Here is a 22,002-nt window from a genome sequence, read left to right as displayed (position 1 = left end):
TTGCACAAGGCCATCTGTCTACAGCAGAAAAAAATAAAATAAAACGCATCTGGAAAAATCCCAAGGGAGTCTGGAGCTAGATTCGTGACGTTATCTGCGGAAGTGCCAGCAGGCTGCGCGAGCTTTGGACGGTTTCACTGCACAGCCTGTGTAGACCAAGCGCTCCCATTTCTCTCTCATTGTCCAGTCTTTTGGAAAACAATGAGTACTAATCCCATCATGATTGGTGTTGCTACACCCTCCTACAATACATCTGTTAACCATTTCAATAATTACGCGATAACGTTGAAGAAATTTGCAGAAAACCACCAGGTCGTTTTCTCATAAACAAACCAGCGCTGATGTAGGATTCAGAGGGAGGCGTCCCGCAGATGACATCATGAAAATCAATGTTTGTCGGGAAATTCAAATGCCAAGTTTTTTCAGAGGCGGACCAATTCGCCTCAAATGGCTTGATTTCAACTGAATTTTTCTGGTATTGCGCAAGGTAAAAAAAATTGCAGAGAATGCAAAATGTTACAGATATTTGACCAAAGTTTAATATAAAGTAGGAGAATTACATTGATCTTGCTCCTGAATTTACCCATGATATGCACTTTAAGCTATTGGTCATTGGTACAAGGATGTTTGGTTTAAAAAAAGTTTTGAAAAATACAGTCTGATGAAAATATTGATTCTGAAGATAATGGCTTGACATGCATGCTAATGCAATTTTAAATTTGGCCACATTATACCCCCATAAATTTAAATTTTGATTTATTTAATCTACTGGACTGATAAAGCTTAAGAATGTAACCACACACTAGAAATATAAGGTGTTGACTTTCACCAAGTGTCCTATACACTCACCGGCCACTTTATTAGATACACCCATTCACCTGCTTTTTTATGCAGTTCTCTAATCAGCCGATCCCTTGACAGCAGCACAATGCATCAAATCATGCAGATACAAATCAAGAGCTTCAGTTAATGTTCACTTCAAACATCAGAATGGGAAAAATTTGTGATCTCAAAGTGTGACTTTGACTGTGGCATGGGTGTTGGTTTGAGCCAGATGGACTAGTTTGAGTATTTCAGAAACTGCTGATCTCCTGGGGTTTTCACACACAACAGTATCTGGAGTTTACACGGAATGGTGTGAAAAACAAACACTGAGTGAGCGACAGTTCTGTGGGTGGAAACACCCTGTTGATAAGAGAGGTGAGAGGAAAATAGCCAGCTTGGTTTGAGCTGACAGGAAGGATATAGCAACCGATAACAACTCTTTACAATCGTGGTGAGCAGAAAAGCATCTCAGCATGCAACAGCAGAAGACCACATTGAGTTCCACTCCTGCCAGCCAAGAACAGAGATCTTAGAATCAAGAACAAGTTCCTATTAAAGTGGCCAGTGAGTGTATAGTCTTGCACTATGTCAGGATTACATTAGTGTGCATTATCTGGAATATTTTTAAATGTGGACTCAAAGTTTATCAAAACTTTTATTCACTCAGCATTATTCATTCCTCGTGTCATCTCATCTCATCTCATTATCTCTAGCCGCTTTATCCTTCTACAGGGTCGCAGGCAAGCTGGAGCCTATCCCAGCTGACTATGGGCGAAAGGCGGGGTACACCCTGGACAAGTCGCCAGGTCATCACAGGGCTGACACCCCTCGTGTCATGTGGTTTATATTAAAAAGTTCATGAGATCAAATTGAGGTGTACTCACTCTAAATCTGGAGGGCTGATGACAGTTCTGATTACTCCAGCGTAGATGGCCATAATGGACAGAATCACACAGGAAAGAAAGACCAGTGCCAGTTTATTCACATACCTGACCCCAACAAATACCATCAGAGCCATGAGGGTCAAGCAGCACGTTCCATACACCCGCATGTTATTCAGCGAGTCCTTAAACAAAGCTCCATTTGGCACTATGTACATCTATACATGAGACACAACAGATGAGAAGATAACATACGGTATGTACTGTGATATCTATCTGTGATATCTATCAAATGTGATTACGAAAGATGCTTGATCTAATACATTGTTTTCTTAACAAAGAAAATTGCAAAACATTATTGAACACTTATGGAAGGACTCTTCAACTGGGGAGGAATTAACTGGTTTTAGCTGCTGGAATGTAAGGGATAAAAGGAACCAACTTGTTTCACAGACATTTTGCATAATTTATCACTATAATTGCATAAAAAGTGCATTATGTTACTCTTTAATAAACGAAATACTTTAATATTTGGTAAATTGCTGTGATATAAGAAGAATAAAGCACTTCAGGAAAAATAATCACAGCACTCCATTGTGGACTTTGGGCATTCAATATAGCTAGCTTGCTACCTCAAACAGGATACCCAACAAATCAACTATAAAGACAAAGTTAGCTATAACCACTTTATTTATACCACAGCATAACTGAATTCTTGATTCTGACTGGACAGTGGGTCTTGATTAATTTTCTATAACAGTAGCTCTAACAGTAGTGCCAGCTGCAGGGCAATTCAGAGGTCATATTGTTACTGCAATATCTGAATGCAATACATTAATACAAATAAGGTTGTAATAGGTTTTATTTGGTCACATGACTTTTGCTTGTGAGTTTAGTTATGGTGAATGAAGTGGTGGTCAAGCGAACCAATTTGGCCACCGTTATGCAAAGTGCTAGTGAAACCGTCGGACTATTTTCACAGTTTAGAGGCCAATGCACAGTCAAGAGATCTTTAGAAAGTTGCTCTTTGCAACGTGATAGATCCTTACACGAAGAAGGATTTTTCCTACAAGTTGGCAAATTAGCCATCCATTGAGTTCCCCGACATCTCAAACTACCTGGTGCTGCAGACATCGTTCTACACGGACAAATAGATGAAAACCTGGAAGAGCAGGGAGGTGTACAATGTTTTTTTTTTTTTAAATATATGTGTCTGGATTAAAGAGCTGGGGATCAAGATAAATCCTGTATCATTTATGCCCGGGTAAGTAGGCATTTTTGTACGCATCTTTGCGATGATTACCGGGATGCTACAAGTTTTAGTATCAAGTGTAAACAAACCACAGCCACTCGATTCTTAATCCTCCCTGCTCTTCTCTTCCAGGTTAATCATTAACAAAGGTCCACAGAAACACCTTTAAAGGCCTGGGTATTTTGATACAGTTAATGCTGGCTAAAACAGAAAGGTGTCAGCATTAACTTTTTCAGCAGTTTGTGCTACAGTAGCTCTTCTGTGGGATTGAACCATAAGGGCTAGCCTTCATGCCTCATGCAAATCAATGACTCTGTCACCGGTTCACCGGTTGTCCTTCCTTGAACCACTTTTGGTAGGTACTAACCACTGCATACCGGGAACACCCCACAAGATGTGCCATTTTGGAGATGCTCAGACCCAGTCATGTAGCCATCACAATTTGGCCCTTGTCAAAGTCACTCAGATCCTTACGCTTGCCCATTTTTCCTGCTTCCAACACATCAACTTCAACGACTGACTGTTCTCTTGCTGCCTAATATATCCCACCCCTTGACAGGTGCCATTGTAATGAAATAATCAATGTTATTCAGTTCACTTGTCAGTGGTCATAATGTTATAACTAATCAGTGTATATGTGCAAGGTTTTGCCCAGCACCTAAAGAAATACCCACCAAAAGGATCTCTATGGTGCCTAGTATGTACATGGATCCAGCAAATGTTGTACCAAGGTAGAAGCATAACCCAACAGCACCTCCAAACTCTGGACCCAGTGCCCTGGAGATCATATAATACGAGCCACCAGCTGAAAAAGAAATAGGACACCTAAGAATTTTATGATATCTATTCATGAATACTAAATTAAAATGAAAATAAAGCTAGTAAAATTTCTGTTGCCTGTCATACCTGGCACCATTCCATTCGTTGCTATGGCACTCATAGATATTGCTGTCAGCAAAGTCTGCAGGGAAAAGCACAGACTATTAAACTGTTCAAATAAATAATATAAGATTTATTAAAGATTCAAATGTACCTAAAATGGAAATTTGTCAGAGTAGCTTGTTGGTTAAGTTTAAATTTAAAATGAGGTTTTTATAGATTTAAAGGTGTACTAGATAGGTGAGGTTTAGTTTTAGTACTCACACAAGCACAGCACATGAAGACGATGGCAAAGGAGCCTAAAATTCCAGCTGTGCCTACGATCCAGGGGAGGCGCAGAAACAAAATCACACCCAAGATGTTTTGCACACAGGGCAGGTACACACCAATAAATGTGCCCATCTGAGGACCCTGACAACACAAAGCTACAGGGAATCAGATTCCAAATTCTCAGCTGAGGAAGCGCCATTTTGGGTATTTTGGTTATGAACTAGAAACACTGAGTGGACTAGGCTTTTGTCAAATATTCTGAAGTATGTCACTCTAGTGTGACAACTTAGAAAGAATCACTGTTTATTTGGTTAACAAGCACATTTTACCACATTCCTTTGCCTTGGATCCATTTTAAAAGATTTTTTGTGAAATAAGCTTAAGGAGCATCAAATAAAACTACTGTAAAATCTACTGTAGTTGACAGTGTTTATTAGTAAAACATCATCAACATGCCATAACTCAGGTGGTATGAGACTGACCTTGACAGCAACCCTCTTAACGCCATCCTCACTCTCAGCTTTCTCATGATCCACAAGTCCCTGAGTCAGGTTGGTGTAATTGGCCAGCTTGTTGAGGAGGGACGACACCATTGGAGTACTGTCCATTTCTTCCTGTGTGTAACAAAAGGAGGTGTTAAAAACAAAAATGCTAAAACAATTAATTCATGTTTTTGTAATTTATACTCAGTTTGCCATGCTAAAATGTGAGCAAAGGCCTTGGGCAGCTTGTACAAAAATTAAAGGTAGACTGCCTTGGAGATTTTTCAAGTGTAGGTCATAAAAATAATTTTCCCCGACACTCAATTATTTTTGTTTAGTGGACTGAAAGCTACTGAATTCAAATCACAGACTTCCAATTTGATTAGGTTTTTTTTTTAAACAGAACAATTAATGAATTTAGGGCCACATGGCCCTAAATTCTCTGCTATTTTTTCCTGCTTCACCATGACCCAATTCAAGATACTACGTCATGCATCACGTGGTGGGCTTTCCCCGTTCATGCAAGGCATTGTGGGATACAAATTTGAAACAGGAGAAGAAAATGGAGGACGCGAACGAAACATGAAAGATTGACTATAGTCATGGAAAATGAGAGGGAAAGACATTATATTACGAAGGAAAGAAAACGCAGGACCAAACTAATAAATATTGGTGGTCAGCGAGCACCTCGGTGAGATCAGCCGTTCGTTTAGTGACAGAATGATGTAACTGTCAGTGCATGGTCAAGGTAAACCTGTAGATGGCAGTAATGCAACACTGGATGCCAGCTGCCGTAAAGAAGAAGGAAAAGAAGAAGGTAAACCTGCGCATGCGCACACCACATGTCTGCTTGACTGCGTGAAGCGAGCGATTTCATTTTCACAATGACCAAATTTCAGAAGGAACTAAATTTCACCGATTTTATGAAATTGAAATAGCTTTAAATCACACAGAGAAAGGAGTGTTGTCTTTTGCAGTTATTTGGGAATCCATATTTTGGGAATTAGTATTTATGTTTCATAAGATCTTAAAATAATTTAACTGTACCTCGAAGAGTGCCATGTTTTTCCCATCACAGCTCCTGTCATATTCAGGAACAATAAGGAAGGGACTATCCTCGCCAGAGGTTTCATTACCTGTTAGACACACAAACTGTATATTAAACTGTGAGCAAGATTTTGTTTTGTTTACTCTACACAGTCCTATAATATACAGATTTTATGTCCTGATACATTAACTACATTAATGCACAGCAACAAATCAGCATATTGTACAATTGTAGAAGCTATAATGTAACCTTAATTCAAAATTACACAACTGTTGAAGTGAAAATGTATATTCTCTGATTTACAGAAACTGAAATTTATTTTCAATATGACAGCTATAATCTGAGGATTTAGCTTATAATAATGACAGAACGCTGTAGAACTCTGGGATAAAAACTTGGCATGTGCATCTGCTCTACTCGGTGCACAATTTAGACAAGTACAGAAAACCAAAGCACAGAGAGCAAACCAGTCTTTTTCTGCTGATGGAAAAAGATTAGTATGGGAAAGTGTGTATGTGCTGAATTCGCAGAAATACAGTACTGTGCAAAAGTCTTAGACACCCTATGTTTTTCCATACAAACTTTATTATAGATTTCTATTTTATGACTTGTACATTATTGAGTCAGTACAAAAACATTTTTGAGTACCAAATGTTTGTTTTCCAGCACAAAATTAAATGTTAGAGAAAAAAAAATGTTTGTATCTGAGCAGCATAATACATAAGAGAGCACTTTTTCAGATTAAAAAAGAAAACATAATGAAGGCGGCTGGGTTTTGGTGCAAAATTAAGAAGCAAGTGTGACAGTCAAAGTGTCCAGAAGAACTGGGGCTGCTTCTGTAAGATGCTCAGTAAAACCTACAGCTCATTTCCTTATCAAACTGCCCTCATTGTACCTGAGACTACTGTTGTTGTTGTTGTTTTTTTAACAAAGGGTCGTCTCACACCAAATATTGGCTTTGTTTCATTTATTATGGCTTACTACTGTTTATAGCATTTCATTATTTTTAAGCCATGTTTGGTCTAGTGCAGGGCTTTTCAAAGTGTGGGGCGCGCCCCCCCTGGGGGGCGCCAGAGTTCTTCAGGGGGGGCGCAACGTGAGGAGCCTTTACCAGAGACAAAATGGATCAATTTTTAGTACCTAAAGCTACAGTGAGTGAGGAGACAGAGTTTGGGCCAAGCAAAAAAACCCAGAGCCTCCAGGATGTTGCGATTTGCAAATTCAACCAATCCCCGCGAATTCAGGGCGGTGTTACAATTATATCCAATCACCGCAACTTTCCCGCAAATTTGACCAATCGTTGGCGTCGTCTTGAAGTGACGTCGACAAACTACCTTCCGCCTTACTTCCGTGTTTACGTTCAAGAGAAGCAGCATGCGCGCAGTGTTGCCAGATTGGTTTTAAGTGCATTTTGGCAGATTTTGAACATATTTTGGGCTGGAAAACGTCAGCAGTATCTGGCAACATTGCATGATGTGCGAGTCAGTGTTTATATAGGCTTAAATTCTGTTACTGAAAGTGTGTTATGTTTACAGTGAAGGACTGTGTGCACTTTATTTTTTTTTTTTGCTTAATACAAGAAAGTAATGGATGCCAACATTTTTGCCAAAATGGTATTTTATTTTCCATTGTTTAGGCAGCTTCAGCATCATACTGTGAGATTCTGTTCAAATTGTTTTTTTTTCTTCTATGAAGCCTGATCCATTTATTTTATTAGTTTATAATTATTGTTTAATTTAGTCTTCAGGAGAGACTGCCTGCACACAGCACTAGTATTAATAGTTTTTTTTCTTACATGAAAGCTGCAGCATTTATATTATATTTTAAGGTAACTTCATGTTGTGCTGTGAGGTTCTCTGCACTTTAACTTTTGAACCAACAGGAGCATCTGGATAAGTAAAGCCTATTTTTCTGCATTTTTGTAGTCCTGGTAATCTTTTATATTGGTAAAGTTGTTTATAGGACCATTTCTCAGTGTCTTTGTTTTTTAATCAATAGTTTTTCAGTAATAACTTAATATTTAACATATCACTCAATTTTAATCACAAAAAGAGAAAATCGCAACAATTTCTCGCAGCTTTCACTTCCTCCCGCAATGTAATCGCAACAAAAACCTAAAAAACACCGCAACTTTCATCGCAATTTTTTTGGAAAAACCCCCCGCAACATCAGACATTTTAGCCCGCAACAATCACAAAAAAGGCCCGCGGAATCCTGGGGGGCTGGAAAAAGAAGGAAGTATGACCACGATTATTTAAAGCAGGGGTGTCAAACCTGATCCATAAAGGGCCGTGTGGCTGCAGGTTTTCATTCCAGCCATGCAGCAGCACCCTGATTTGGCTCATTCAATCAACTGACACACCCACCCTTTAATCAAGGGTGGGTGTGGCTGCAAGTATTTGACTGTGTGAAGACAGTTCAGTTGATTGAATGAGCCAAGTCAGGTGTGCTGCTGCATGGCTGGAATGAAAACCTGCAGCCACAAGGCCCTTTATGGATTAGGTTTGACACCCCTGATTTAAAGTTTGGATTTTCATGGACTGGATCTGAAGATGCTCCACTGCCACAGTGTGTTGTCTGCCAAGAGGTGCTAGCTAACGATGCTATGAGATGTTTAAAATGTGTAAAACAAGATGTTTTAAAAAGCACAGATGTTTAAAATGTGAAAAATAAAAAAATAAAAATGTGTACAACAACCATTTTTTTAAAAATACGAATGGAACATTAAGTATAGCAACAACAAAAAGTGTAAAGGAGGGGCTGTTGTTTATTTGCTCTCCGAGGGGGGGCTGACTCTCCCACACTTTGAAAACCCCTGGTCTAGTGTTCCTTTACATGTGCCTAAGACCTTTGCACAGTACTGTGTGTGAAGTAAATGATAAATCAAGTGGACCTTACCACCACCACCTGACAGGAAACTACACAATACTTAAAGTATCAGTTACTTACTCAGTTTTAACAACACAAAATATTGGTCTTATCAGGTGTTCATAAAAAGTCACCACAACGAAAAATAGCACATCTGATATCTGAGCGCTCTTTTTAGCCATAGTGCTCCTCAAAATGGCAAAGGAGCCACTATCCAGCCCTCACCTATCATGTACGTTCAACATCAATATGTTAGTTTAAATAGCTGCATTATGCTCAGAGATGTAGCACAGAATTCTGGGTCCAGTACAGTCTCTGTGGGACCCCTTCCTCTTTTAATCCATGTCTCTCATGCATTAATATTCCCTTCAGCATAGCCCTGCTGAATCAATGCATCTCATATCTGTTATGTTGCATTTCTTTCCAGATTTTATTACAAGTCTTTTTTTAATTAATCCATGTAAATCACTTTGTGCTGCACTTAATGGAAGGTGCTGTACAAATGAAGTTAATTATTATATTATCATCACAGGGGTTATAGTATGCAGACCAAAGAAAGGTATCAATTTCACAATTTATTTGCACAGTTTTGTTCTCTAAAACTAGATATAGTTTTTGGATTCCTAACTTCATAAAACAAAATCATGCTCTGGCAACACTAAAGCAGGTTTTAGCATTATCGTGCATGTCACTACATGACTAAGGTAGCTATTAATATCCCCTTAATCCATCACAACATAAGTGTAAGCTGTGTACTGCACCTGTGTATAACTGAAGGCAAAGGGGTTCATGAAGATACACAAGAGAAATGCTAATAATGTGCAGAGAGAGAGAGAGAGAAGAGATTTTATGAACAAATAATTAAATGAATTACAACCCCAATTCCAAAAAAGTTGGGACGCTGTGTAAACTGCAAATAAAAACAGAATGTAATAATCTGCAAATCATGGATACCCTATATTTCATTGAAAATAATACAAAGACAACATATCAAATGTTGAAACTGAGAAATTTTATTGCTTTTCGAAAAATATATGCTCATTTTGAATGTGATACCAGCAACACGTTTCAGAAAAGTTGGGACGGGGCAACAAAAGACTGAAAATATGATTGGGTATAAAAAGAGCATCCCAGAGAGGCGGAGTCTCTCAGAAGTAAAGATGGGGAGGGGTTCACTGCTCTATGAAAGACTGTGTGGACAAACAGTGCAACAATTTAAGAAGAACATTCCTCAATGTAAAATTGCAAAGAATTTGGGGATCATGTCATCTATGGTACATAATACCATTAAAAGATTCAGAGAACCTGGAGAAATCTCTGCACGCAAGAGACAAGGCCGAAAACCAACACTGGATGCCTGTGCTCTTCAGGCCCTCAAGCGACACTGCATTAAAAGCAGACACGTGTCTGTAGTGGAAATCACTGTACGGGCTCAGGAACACTTCAGAAAACCATTGTCTGTGAAAACAGTTCATTACTGCAGCCACAAACGCAAGTTAAAACCAGATATAAACAATATCCAGAAACACCGCCACTTTCTCTGGGGCTGAGCTGTTTTACGATGGACTGAGGCGAAGTGGAAAACTGTCCCGAGGTCTGATGAATCAAAAGCATAAATTCTTTTTAGAAATCATGGACACCACGTCCTCCAGGCTAAAGAGGAGCGGGATCATCCAACTTGTTATCAGTGCACAGTTCAAAAGCCAGCATCTGTGATGGTATGAGGATGCATTAGTGCACATGGCATGAATAGCTTGTACATCTGGGAAGGCAGCATTAATGCTGAATGATATATACACGTTTCAGAGCAATATGCTGTGCAAAATACAATAAAGGAGATCCCAAACTGTTGAGCAACTGAAATTGTATATCAGGCAAGAATGGGGCAACATTTCTCTTTCAAAACTACAGCAATTGGTCTCCTCAGTTTCCAAATGTTTACAGAGTGTTGTTAAAAGTAGAGGTGATGCAACACAGTGATAAACATGCCCCTGTCCCAACTTTTTTGAAATGTGTTGCTGACATCCAATTCAAAATGAGCATATATTTTTCAAAAAACAGTAAAATTTCTCAGTTTCAACATTTGATATGTTGTCTTTGTACCATTTACAATGAAATATAGGGTTTCTGTGGTTTGTAAATGATCACATTCTGTTTTTATTTACAGTTTAAACAGTGTCACAACTTTTTTGGAATTGGGGTTGTACATATAATTAAAGCGAATGAACATTTATAGCTGTATAATATGTACTTATAACTAACTCCAGATGCAGGGTCATATATGACAAAAAAAAATCTTATTGGCTAAGACAATGGCAGATCTGGTCATAAAAGTAAACTCACCTAATTGTTTTGGTCTTAACCCTTCGCCATAATCCATATCGAGAAATGTCCTGTGATCAGATGTATCTTGTGATCTTTCTGGACTGCTTTAACTCTATTTAGTACAATCTTCTCATAGCCAAGTTTCTCCCATAGCACTGCTCTGTACTCTACTGCACTGTATCTCAGAGCTTAACTTTCACGGCAAATCCCTCTGAACAGTCTTCCAGTCAACAGAATGAGAGCTCATAAGGCTGACAGAAGCTTCTGCTCGATCTAACCATCTGCTTTAGTCAGCACAGTGCTAGCCTTCATCTCATTATATGTCTTGTGCAGCCACCTATTATTTTTTACTCCATTTTATTCCTTCATGTCGAGTCTTGTCAAGTCTCTTAGCCTGCTGTTAGATGGACTCATGTTTTCCTCACCTCCCATAGTTTATTGGAATTCTCAGATCTTCTTTCTCTTTATATGTTTCTGCCTATCAGAAAGCCACTGTCACAAATAAGTGAATAAACCAAAGCAGTGAATCTTTGACCGTGTTGTGAAGGCAACCTCCATGTGAAGAGTTTGGTTCCAAAATACAATAAATCCACTGTGATAAACTTCAGGAAAAAAAAAAAGTTATTTTCTTCCCCCCCCCCCAAAAAAATGGCATCATGAAAACCACTATTTTCTGTTAGAAACTTTAATGTAACACTATGAGGTTGTAATAATATTAAAAATGCAAATCTAGATTTTGACTGTTAAATTTTATTTTTTTAAAAAACCTGATTATTTTATGACATTTTTTTCCCAAAATGTGAAAAATCCATTACATCAATAACAAGAGTGCTCTGAGAGCACAATATCCCCCACTGGCAACTATGCCATAACTCAGATAAAATGCGACTGAATTGAACGAAATTATAATATGCGTATTACTGACATATAGCAAAGAATCCTACCAAGTTTCATGAAATTCCTCCAAAAATTGTGAGAGCAGTTGATTTCAGAAGGTGAGTACCCTTCCCGGGATGGACAGACAGACGGACGGACATTGCCATGACATAATCCCCCTTCGGGCCTTTTGACCAGCGGGGGATAAAACTTATTTTGTGTGTGTGTGTGTGTGTGTGTGTGTGTGTGTGTGTGTGTGTGTGTGTGTGAGAAATATAACTAGAAACAAGAAGTAAAGTTGATCTACACATATGACAGCCTCTGAACTGAGACCATCTCTTATATTGGACCACAGATTTTCTCAAATTACATTCATCTTGTCATCTACAAGGCCTAATCTATTTTACATACAAATCTCTGAAGAATGTTAACAGACCCAGTCAGATGTTTACATGGAAACTTTTTTTTTTTAAAAGGACAAACTTTTTATTCTGAACAATAAATTTAGAAGTTTAGACACCTTGTACAGCATGTACAGTTCAATTCATAGTGGAGCAGACCTCCATAGTTAATATAATGTGGTAAAGCATCGACCTGATTTTTGATGGCTTTTGAGACCACAGGGAACACGATCGTAAGAGCACGGCAACATGTCTCATAAACACTTGACCACCGGACAACAAAATTTCTTTCTTTAATTAGATAGATGGGGGTTTTTTTTAATCCAGTGCTGATTTTTAATTTGATTTTTGAAAAACAAGATGGGATTAGTTACTAACACATTTTACACTCATCAGGAGTTCCGCTTTTAGGCAGTGCCTAAATATATATAAGTGGCATGTCTAGATCCCAGCAGGAATCAGGTGCACTCAAAGTGGAAAATAATGTTGGACCACATTCTCCACTGGAATAATAATATCAAGCATTCAGATAAGAAATGTTTGATTCCATCAAAGTTATCCATTTATTTCATTAAAAGTCTCACTAAAGACAGGTTTTTTTTGCCATGTTAACAATCAGTGGGAGCTGCCATTATTGTTTCCGCATTTGAATGGTGCACTGTGATTGGTTGAGCAGGAGATAACGCATTTTTTTGGAAAATCAGAAGTGGAGTTTGTCACATTTTGGAAAGAAAGGGGTTATACAATGCAGAGAAATGTGACAGGTATCACATTTTGCATTAAAAAAAGTTTTGGAACTCTGAATAGCGATCAACTGCCAAACTTCTTTTGGCGGCAACTTGATTTCTTTGAAAATGGCGCTTATCGCATTTTGGAACCAAACTCTTCACGTACAATTAAGCACATTAAGCCAACTAAAAAATGGAACAGGAATAAAGGAATAGAGATATCTGTTTTGACTGATGAGTTAAATAAAATGACAATGTCATCTAGATAAGTGTCTCAGTATATTTGTTAAAACAATGAAGCATTACTTGTGATAAAGGATCAGCTACAATTTAGCAAAACATTTTCCACTGGCTCATTCTTAAAGTAATGAGACTCGAATATATATTGATCAGCCATAGCATTAAAACCAACTGCCTAATATTGTGTTGGTCCCCCCGGTGCTGCCAAAACAGCTCTGACTCATCAAGGCATGGACTCCAGAAGACCGCTGTGGTGTCTGGCATCAAGACTATAAGTTGCCAGGTGGAGCCACCATGGATCACACTTGTTTGTCCAGCACATCCCACAGATGCTCAATCAGATTGAGATCTGGGGAATTTGGAGGCCAGGTCAACACCTTGAACTTTTTGTCATGTTCCTCATGCTATTCCTGAACAATTTTTGCAGTGTGCTGCTATCCTTCTGAAAGAGGCCACTGCTATTAGGGAACACCATTGCCATGAATGGGTGTACTTTGTGTGCAGCAATGTTTAGGTAGGTGGTACAAAATAACATCCCCATTAATACAAGAACTAAAGGTTCTAATGATTCCATCATGTTCTCTTTGCATGTCTTCATAAGCCTTGCCTGCAGCTGTTTTATTTGTTTGTGTTGTGCAGTTTCAGACTGAAATTAAAACTAACCTGGGCAGTCAAGTCCCATCCTGTGCCAGGACCTAGTCTTCCCAGGCAGTCTCCTGTCCCAGTACTAACCAAGCCCTTAAGGCGCATTGGGCAGCGCCAATCTCCATTTCTATAGTCCTCAGCCTCTCACCTATTACATAGCTGGGGTTACAGAGTGGGAGCCAGTCCTCTGGTAACTGTGAGAGTTTGACTCCCCACTCGCATCTGCATTGCAGCATGCCTTGCCAGATGGCAGTAGGTACCAGTACATTACATTACATTGCACAGCATTTAGCAGATGCTCTTATCCAGAGTGTAGTACAACAACTGCAAAAGTCAGGTACACGAAGTGCTGAACTTCTAGACAAGAAAGTTCTAGTGCCGACTGAACAAATGACAGCAATACCTAGTGTAATAAGCTTTTGAAATGCCAATATTCAAACAGCCAAGGAAACCAATCAACCATATAAAGTACAACTAAATAGAGAACTCAAATGTCTAACCCTAGGCTAGACCATACACAGCCTGAGTTGGTCTAGACCGAAACACAGTAACACATGCCCCTTTTCCACCAAAGCAGTTCCAGGGCTGGTCCGGGGCCAGTGCTTAGTTTGGAACCAGGTTTTCTGTTTCCACTGACAAAGAACTGGCTCTGAGGCCAGAAAAACCAGTTCCAGGCTAGCACCAACTCTCTGCTGGGCCAGAGGAAAGAACTGCTTATGTCAGCGGGGGGGCGGAGTTGTTAAGACCAACAACAATAACAAGACCGCGAAAGATCGCCATTTTTAAGCGACAAGAAGCAGCAGCTGTACAAACGCAAAGTTATCCATTAATATTATTATTGTTGTTGCTGCTGCTGCTTCTTCCGTATTGTTTTTGCTTCGATATTCGCGCCAAGGTTTATGCAAACGTAGCGACGTAACTGACGTATACAGCGATGTAATGACGTATACAACGACGTAACTGACGTATACAGCGACGTAATGACGTGGCTTCCCTTAGCACCGCGAGCGATGGAAAAGCAAACTGGTTCTCAGCTGGCTCGCAAGTTGAACGAGTTGTGAACCAGCACCAGCACTGGCCCCGAACCAGCCCTGGAACTGATTTGGTGGAAAAGGGGTAACAGTGAGCAGGGAAGAAGGGGAGAGGTGCAGCCTGAAGAGGTGAGTCTTCAGTCTGCGCTTGAAGGTGGTCAGGGAGTCAGCAGTTCTGACCTCAATGGGACAGTCATTCCACTAACGGGGAACCAGGACAGACAGCAATCTTGAGCGGGTTGGGCAGGAGCAGAGAAGAAGAGGGGCCAGGCGACCAGTAGTCACGGAGCATAGGGATCTGGCAGGTGTGTAGGGGTGGATCAGACTATGGAGATATGCTGGACCTAACCCCTTGAGAGCCTGGTAAGCTAGCACCAATGTCTTAAATTTGATACCATTTTGATGACGGCCTTTGGTATGACCTGACCACGAGTAAAACTCGCGATCTCCCAGTCGAGAGGCAGACATGCTAACCACTAGGCCAATTTGCTGGTGCACTTGACAGAAGACACAGATATGATAAACAAAGTTAAAACTGTCCACAGGGTGTTTCTGTACACTTGTGAAATCATATGAAATCATCATTATGAGTAATGATGGGCAAAATAGCTCCAGAAGTCATCATGGATGACTGGATATGTTGCATGTTCACAGATGACAAACCATTCATGATAGCATTCAACATTTTTATTGCTTCATGTCTCCAGGCTTACAGTGCCCTCCACAATTATTGGCATCCCTTATAAAGATTAGTAAAAAGGGTGAGAAAAAAATCCATCTTTTGGTGAAGTTATAGTGAACACAATGTAACTGAAGCAAGTTCCCCATTTAAATTGTACATTTTTGAGTTGATTGGAGTGTGTAGGAACTTTCAAGCTGTAATTCATGACTTCCTGATTAACTGGGGTATAAATATGAGTGACAAAGAGGTCAAATTCCCTTAGTCATCCATCAACATGGGAAAGAACACACAAACCAAATGAGGGAGAAGTGTATTGACATTTGGAAGTCAGGGAATGGTTATAAAAAAATAAATAACTACTCGCTTGAAAATGTCAATTTCTACTGTGAGGGCAATAATAAAAAAGTGAACACCAACTGGAACTGTTACAAACTCACCTGGAAGAGGGCCCAAGTTTATTTTCCCCCCACGTACAGTGAGGAGGATGAAAGAGGCAAAAAAAAAAAATCCCCAAGGATCACTGTTGGTGAATTACAAGAAAAAGTTAAATCTTGGGGTTTCCAAGTCTCCAAAACCACCATCAGACACCACCACCATGGCAACAGATTATTTGGAAGGTTTGCCAGAAAAAAAGGCCTTTTCTATCAGTTAACCTCAAGTGTAAGTGCCTGAGGTTTGTGAAACGCTACCACAACTTTGACTGGAACTGTGTTCTACAGCACTGTAAATGCAAATATTCAAATTAATTAGAAATGATTAGTGAATCAAACTTAGAAATCATCAACCTGTTGTCAACACTAATATTAAATAAATAACTGCTAATTTCAAGTTGGAGAACACGCTTAACTTAGTGTACTCCACTTCAGTTAAATTAGAAAATATAATTTATTGTCCCAGAGTCCTTTGGGCGTTGTGTTTAGACATGCGCAGACCTGCCCCATCTACGCGCGGTCTTTTCAGCACATGCACCAGGATTAACAAAAGTGGAACATGTTTCCAGAGCCTTAAATGATGCGTTGTTTAGCATTTAAAATAAATGTTAATTGCAAAGTAAATCCAATGTGTTCACCATTCATTTTGTTTGGGGGCTCATTACCTTGTATTGTGTGTTTGTTTTTTTTTATTAAATTAGCATGTGTCCTATTGTCTTTCGCAAAACTCTTTGGTCAAGAAAATTAAAGTTAAATTGGCCTCAATATGAAGGATGAGTAAAACTAGAGAATTAAGCTTTCACAATTCATGAATATTAAGTTAAATTTATGAAAAAAGATATCTGAAAGCCATTGATTTGAGTACTGTAAACTTAAAATAAATAAGTTAATGTAATCAAAATTATATAAGATGAGTACTGCAAACTCACAATAAATAAGTTAATGTAATCAAACTAATCTAAGTTAATTTGAGTACTGCAAACTCACAAAAAATAAGTTAACCCAATCTAATTTATCTAAATCAACATAAATGACTTTTTTTGAGGCAACGACTTTGCATATTTTTTTTAAGTAAAGTCAACTTATTATATTTTACAGTGAGTCTGATATACATAAAAATGGAGCATTTTGGCAATAAACAATCAAGGTGGGTTTGGTATAAAAATAAGGATGGATATAAAGAAAGAACCCGATCCCAACTATAAAATATAATGAAAGTTCTGTGACGGTTGTGTTAATGTGTACTCATCCTACATATTTATGGTATTGTGCTGCTTGATGTTTATAATCTGCACTCATCCAAATCACACTTGTACTTCAGCAGACGTTTCTCACACCTGCACTGTAAAAAATGTCCGTAGAATTAACAGTGAATTTATGTAAAATCATGACATAAAAAAACTGTAAATACAAAAGCAATGAAGCAGTGTGTAATTTACATCAATATACTGTAAAACTCCTCACCAAATACCACTGTTAATTTAACAGTAAGAATATGTTGAATTGATCATATTTTTTTGTAGAATTTACAAATTGTTGTAGTTTAAACAAACTGTAATACTAAAACAGAATGTGATAGTTAAAATTACATAATTGCCCCGTTAAAAAAATACAAAAACAGCCACTGTCGTGGCTCAGTCGACTAAGGCGCCATACCATGAATCTGGGGACCCGGGTTCGATTCTGACCCAAGGTCATTTCCCAGTCTCTCTCCAGCATTTCCTGTCTCTACACTGTCCTATCCAATAAAGGTGAAAAAAGCCCCCCCCCAAAAAAATATCTGTCTAGTAGAACATTGAAACCACACTGTAAAAAAAATCCCGTTGTTTTTACGGAAAAAAACTGGCAGCTGGTATCACCAGAAAAAATCCGTAAAATATACAGCAAAACGGTAATTGCTTTTACGGTACAGCTTGTACATTTTACAGTTAAATCCAGCATATAAAACACTGGACTTCTGTTATATTTGCTACTTTAAACTGTAAAATGTACATGCTGTGCTGTAAAAGCAATTACCGTTTTGCTGTATATTTTACGGATTTTTTCTGGTGACTCCAGCTGCCAGTTTTTTTCCGTAAAAACAACGGGATTTTTTTTACAGTGTGAGAGAAAGTACAATGAAGGAATGCTTGCTGAAAGCCTCCCCATTCACATATTAAGGGTCTGCCAGGTGAGGTGTGCTGCCTACAACTATTGTTTTCTGGGACACAGGTATTGTTTGTTCAAGGGCACTTGACAAACCATCACTTTTGATTGGTCATTGGACCAAGCACAATAGTCCAAAACACAATAAAGGAATTCAAATGCTTTGCTAAAGTACAATGACTGTTAGTCAGTTATAACTGGTGTGTTCTGCATAATGAAATGGGAAAACCTGTGTTTACACAAACTGTTTTTCATACATCTTCATACATACAATGGTAGAGGGAAAAGAGAAGGAGCAGAATCACATCAAGAAAGCACTTCAGAACTGCGGATATCCCAACTGGGTCTTCTTCAAGAGCAGAAGAAGGAACATAATGGACAAGGAGGATAACAGGAACAAACGCAAGAACGTTGTCATTCCCTACATTTCTGATCTATCTGAGAAACTCAGGAGGATCTTCTACAAACACAACATTCCGGTACATTTCAGACCCAGTAACACCCTGAAGCAGAAACTGGTCCACCCTAAGGACAGAATAGCCAGACACAAACAGGACAACGTAGTGTATGCAATTCAGTGCAGTGAGGAATGCACGGACTCATATATTGGGTAAACAAAACAACTGCTTCACAGGCGCATGGCTCAACACAGGAGAGCAAGTTCCTCAGGCCAGGACTCTGCTGTCTACCTTCATCTTAACAACAAAGGACACTCATTTCAGGATTGCAACATACGCATTTTAGCCAGAGAGGATCGTTGGTATGAGCAAGGAGTTAAAGAAGCCATTTTTGTCAACCTGGAACGGCCAGCACTGAACATAGGTGGGGGTCTAAGACATCATTTATCAGCCACCTACAATGCAGTCCTTGGCACACTTCCCAGACAACTGAATGCACACCAAAACCCAGCTGTTTTCAGTCAGTGCGTTTACATGCACATAGAGAAAATCGAATTTCTGCCGTAGCTCGACTGAAATCGAAGTTCTAAATGCCATGGAAACACCTTAGCTCGGCTGAAATCGAACCGAACCGTATTTCTCGTAATCGAGCTACGCGACCTAGATTATGCGATTGTAGCCGAGCTACTTAGTGCATGTAAACCCTATCGAGCTACGTAGTCGAGCTACTTACTTCAGCACTGCCCCTTCCGGAAGTGACAAGTGACGAGACCACAAGCGGGAAACACAACAGCCTCGGTCGGCATGACAACAGTAGTAGTAGCGAGCAGCAGAAGAGGTCAGGAGGAACAAGGAGAACGAACGAACACGGAACTGATAACTTTGTTTATACTCTTGAATAGCTCTTCTTCATGACGACAACCGGAAGTGTACCAACACGATGGGGCATGTAGCGCCACCTGTGGCTCGGGTGCACAATGTACCTCACACAATAGCTCGATTTCCTTGTGTGCATGTAGGATTGGATTTCTCTGGCACCCCTGCTGGGACCCTTAGCTCGATTACCGACAGTAGCTCGATTTGGATGTGCATGTAAACGCACTGAGTGACTCACAGGAGGACAGAGAGAACCAGCAATCCATTGATCACCCCAACGACTCTCGAGGCCGTTCACACCCAGCCCCCAGTGACCCACACCAACAGGATGACTCAACGACACCTTAGGATTGCTTTTCATTCATGAGAGGATAAATACCTGATACTCCCTACTTGTCAGACAGAACTGAAGAAGCCTTTCGGATGAGAGGTGAAACGTCTTCAAGAATCTTCAAGCAAGTCCAGTTGCTCTCTTTTACCACCCACAGTTTACTATGACCTGGATGACTGAGAATCTTCACAGACATCTTCATACATCTTTCCATACATCATTTGGAGCCCCTGTCAATCGATGCTAAAAATATTTTTACGCTTCAGTCAGAATATCTCGCTTTTGTTTTTCATTTAATTGAGATTTTTGACACAGTTGAAAACCTCAGACATTAATATTCTTCAAATATATATCTTACTTGTTTATATTTCTACTTTTACCTCAGCTTACAGGTTTAAAGATGATTTAAACACTGTTCCATGAATGCTGCAGCACAAACCCTGCTGTATATCCACAATGAGTCCACAAGTATTACATTACAGGCATTTAGCAGACACTCCTTTCCAGACTGGTATACAACAAGACCCTGATATACCCACAACAGTGGGCAGCCTGTGGAGTCATTGGGGGTTAGCGTAAGTGCCTGAGATTTGCGCAAGTTAGTGTAACTTGGGGGTTAGTGTAATTGGGGGTTAGTGTAAGTGCCCTTGCCTTGCGCAAGGGCACCTCAGACATTCCTGCTGGTCCAGGGAATCGAACGGGTGATCTTTTTGGTCCCAAAGCTGCTTCTCTAACCTTTTTTGCTTCTCCTTCAAGCAAATGTCTACTCTTAAAAATATGGCATTGTAATAAGCCAATTCTAACAACATACAAAACAATAGTAAATAGAACACACAATCTTCTCAAAAATGTATCTTCTGATATCCACTGTAAAGTTATTTATGAGTTCACAAATTACTTGCTTCTCAAACTGTACACCAAAAAAAAACATTACATTCCACTGTTTTGTGAAAATGTACCTCCACAAGTTAGCCATTAAGCCAACAATGATTATATGTTATTGAGATAAATATTGACCCATCATCTCTAAGTGAACCACCATTCCGTTATTAACAAGTCTATAATAAATCATATAACAGAATAAAAAAAAATACAGTTTGTGACACATTCATCAGTGCTTTCAGTTTCTGTAATCATAAAACCTTAGTAGTAACTGTTTGCTTCAGCAGATTACAGAGAGTCCACAAGTGGAAAAACTGGCTATATAAACCAAATTTTAACCCCTTAAACCCAGGATCTGCCAGCAGTCTAAACTTTTACATTCCTCACACTTGTAACACCACGCCTCTTCTATTAGTTTCACTACATAGTAATTAGTGAATAATATTCTTCAATACCATCAATGAATAATAAGGGTTTCTGGAAATATCTAAATGTTTACAATGATTACATTTGTTTCAATTAGTTTGGCTGTTAAAAACATATACAAAAGTACAAACGCCATTTGTAATGCCATACACATACATAACTACATAATCACAACCAAGAGGAGAAAATTACAACTTAATAGCATGTAACTGGATCCAGATTAAACCTAACCTCCCTTTCAGAGCAGAAATTAGACTAGGATGAGGTTCATGCTTATTTTATATGTATTATCTTGTAGGTAGAAGTCACTTCACACAGATCAGAGAAAGAGAGAAAGAGTGATAAGGGGGGGAAAACAGGTAAATGAACAAAGGAAGATCAGGAAACCACTGCTTGTTTATGGTCTGCAAGCACATAAAGGCTGCATATTTTATGAGGCTTTGCCAGTCCAACATAAAGAAGAAATCCACAGAATGTAAGAGCCAGTCGAGAACCAGCTATCACACTCCCAGAGCTTAAATTTCCCAAATCATTCTCACCCGAGGAAGGTCCAAGCAAAAGTTCTCGCCTCTCCTCATCTGGGTTATTGCCATCATGGTTTGAACTGGAAGCATTACAATCCTCTACCGGCACCACTGTGAAGTTGGTGGGCATTCTTCTTCACAACAGGTGCTCCTTATCTCTGTGAAAGCAACCTTGTCCTTGTATCTAACTCTCTCTCTCCTACACACACACTCATACTCCTTTCTAGGTTTCGTCACAAAAGTTCTTTCCCCCACTCCCTTACTGCTCAGAACCCATGTGATCTCTTGCACTGAATAAGGAGCACCACCCAACTCTTCCCTCCCACTTCCATCCATCTTGGCAACTAACTTCCAAGCAGCTCACACTCAGTTATCATGATATCCCCCTAGTGGTAGAACATGTGTGTATGGTTGGATAGTTGAATAGAAAATTGTGTGCATGGCCAGACAAAAACAAAAATCTTCCATTTAGCTTTTTCATTCATTCATTCATTCATTCCATTCCATTCCATTCCATTCCATCCCTTGACCCCAGTGTTCAAATTTAACATTTCCT

At 39.3% G+C, this 22,002-nt stretch overlaps 1 protein-coding gene across 2 annotated transcripts in view; it reads right to left on the bottom strand.

Annotated features, from left to right (window-relative positions):
• The window catches only part of LOC132901594 (solute carrier family 12 member 7-like), a 46,563-nt gene extending 24,840 nt beyond the window's left edge, over positions 1-21,723 (bottom strand). For both annotated transcript variants that reach the window (XM_060944090.1, XM_060944091.1), the window contains exons 1-7: positions 21,462-21,723; positions 5,637-5,725; positions 4,590-4,721; positions 4,102-4,248; positions 3,865-3,919; positions 3,633-3,763; positions 1,710-1,924 (exon numbers count right to left, since the gene is read on the bottom strand). In XM_060944090.1, coding sequence (XP_060800073.1) covers positions 1,710-1,924; positions 3,633-3,763; positions 3,865-3,919; positions 4,102-4,248; positions 4,590-4,721; positions 5,637-5,725; positions 21,462-21,576 — 884 coding nt within the window. In that variant the 5' untranslated portion in view covers positions 21,577-21,723. The remainder of the gene's footprint in view (positions 1-1,709; positions 1,925-3,632; positions 3,764-3,864; positions 3,920-4,101; positions 4,249-4,589; positions 4,722-5,636; positions 5,726-21,461) is intronic.
• Between the last annotated feature and the right edge of the window lie 279 nt (positions 21,724-22,002).

Source organism: Neoarius graeffei, chromosome 17 (assembly GCF_027579695.1).
Source record: "Neoarius graeffei isolate fNeoGra1 chromosome 17, fNeoGra1.pri, whole genome shotgun sequence".
Classification (NCBI taxonomy): domain Eukaryota; kingdom Metazoa; phylum Chordata; class Actinopteri; order Siluriformes; family Ariidae; genus Neoarius; species Neoarius graeffei.
The sequence above is the reverse complement of the archived record's forward strand: the minus strand, read 5'-3'. Positions and strand labels throughout refer to the sequence as shown.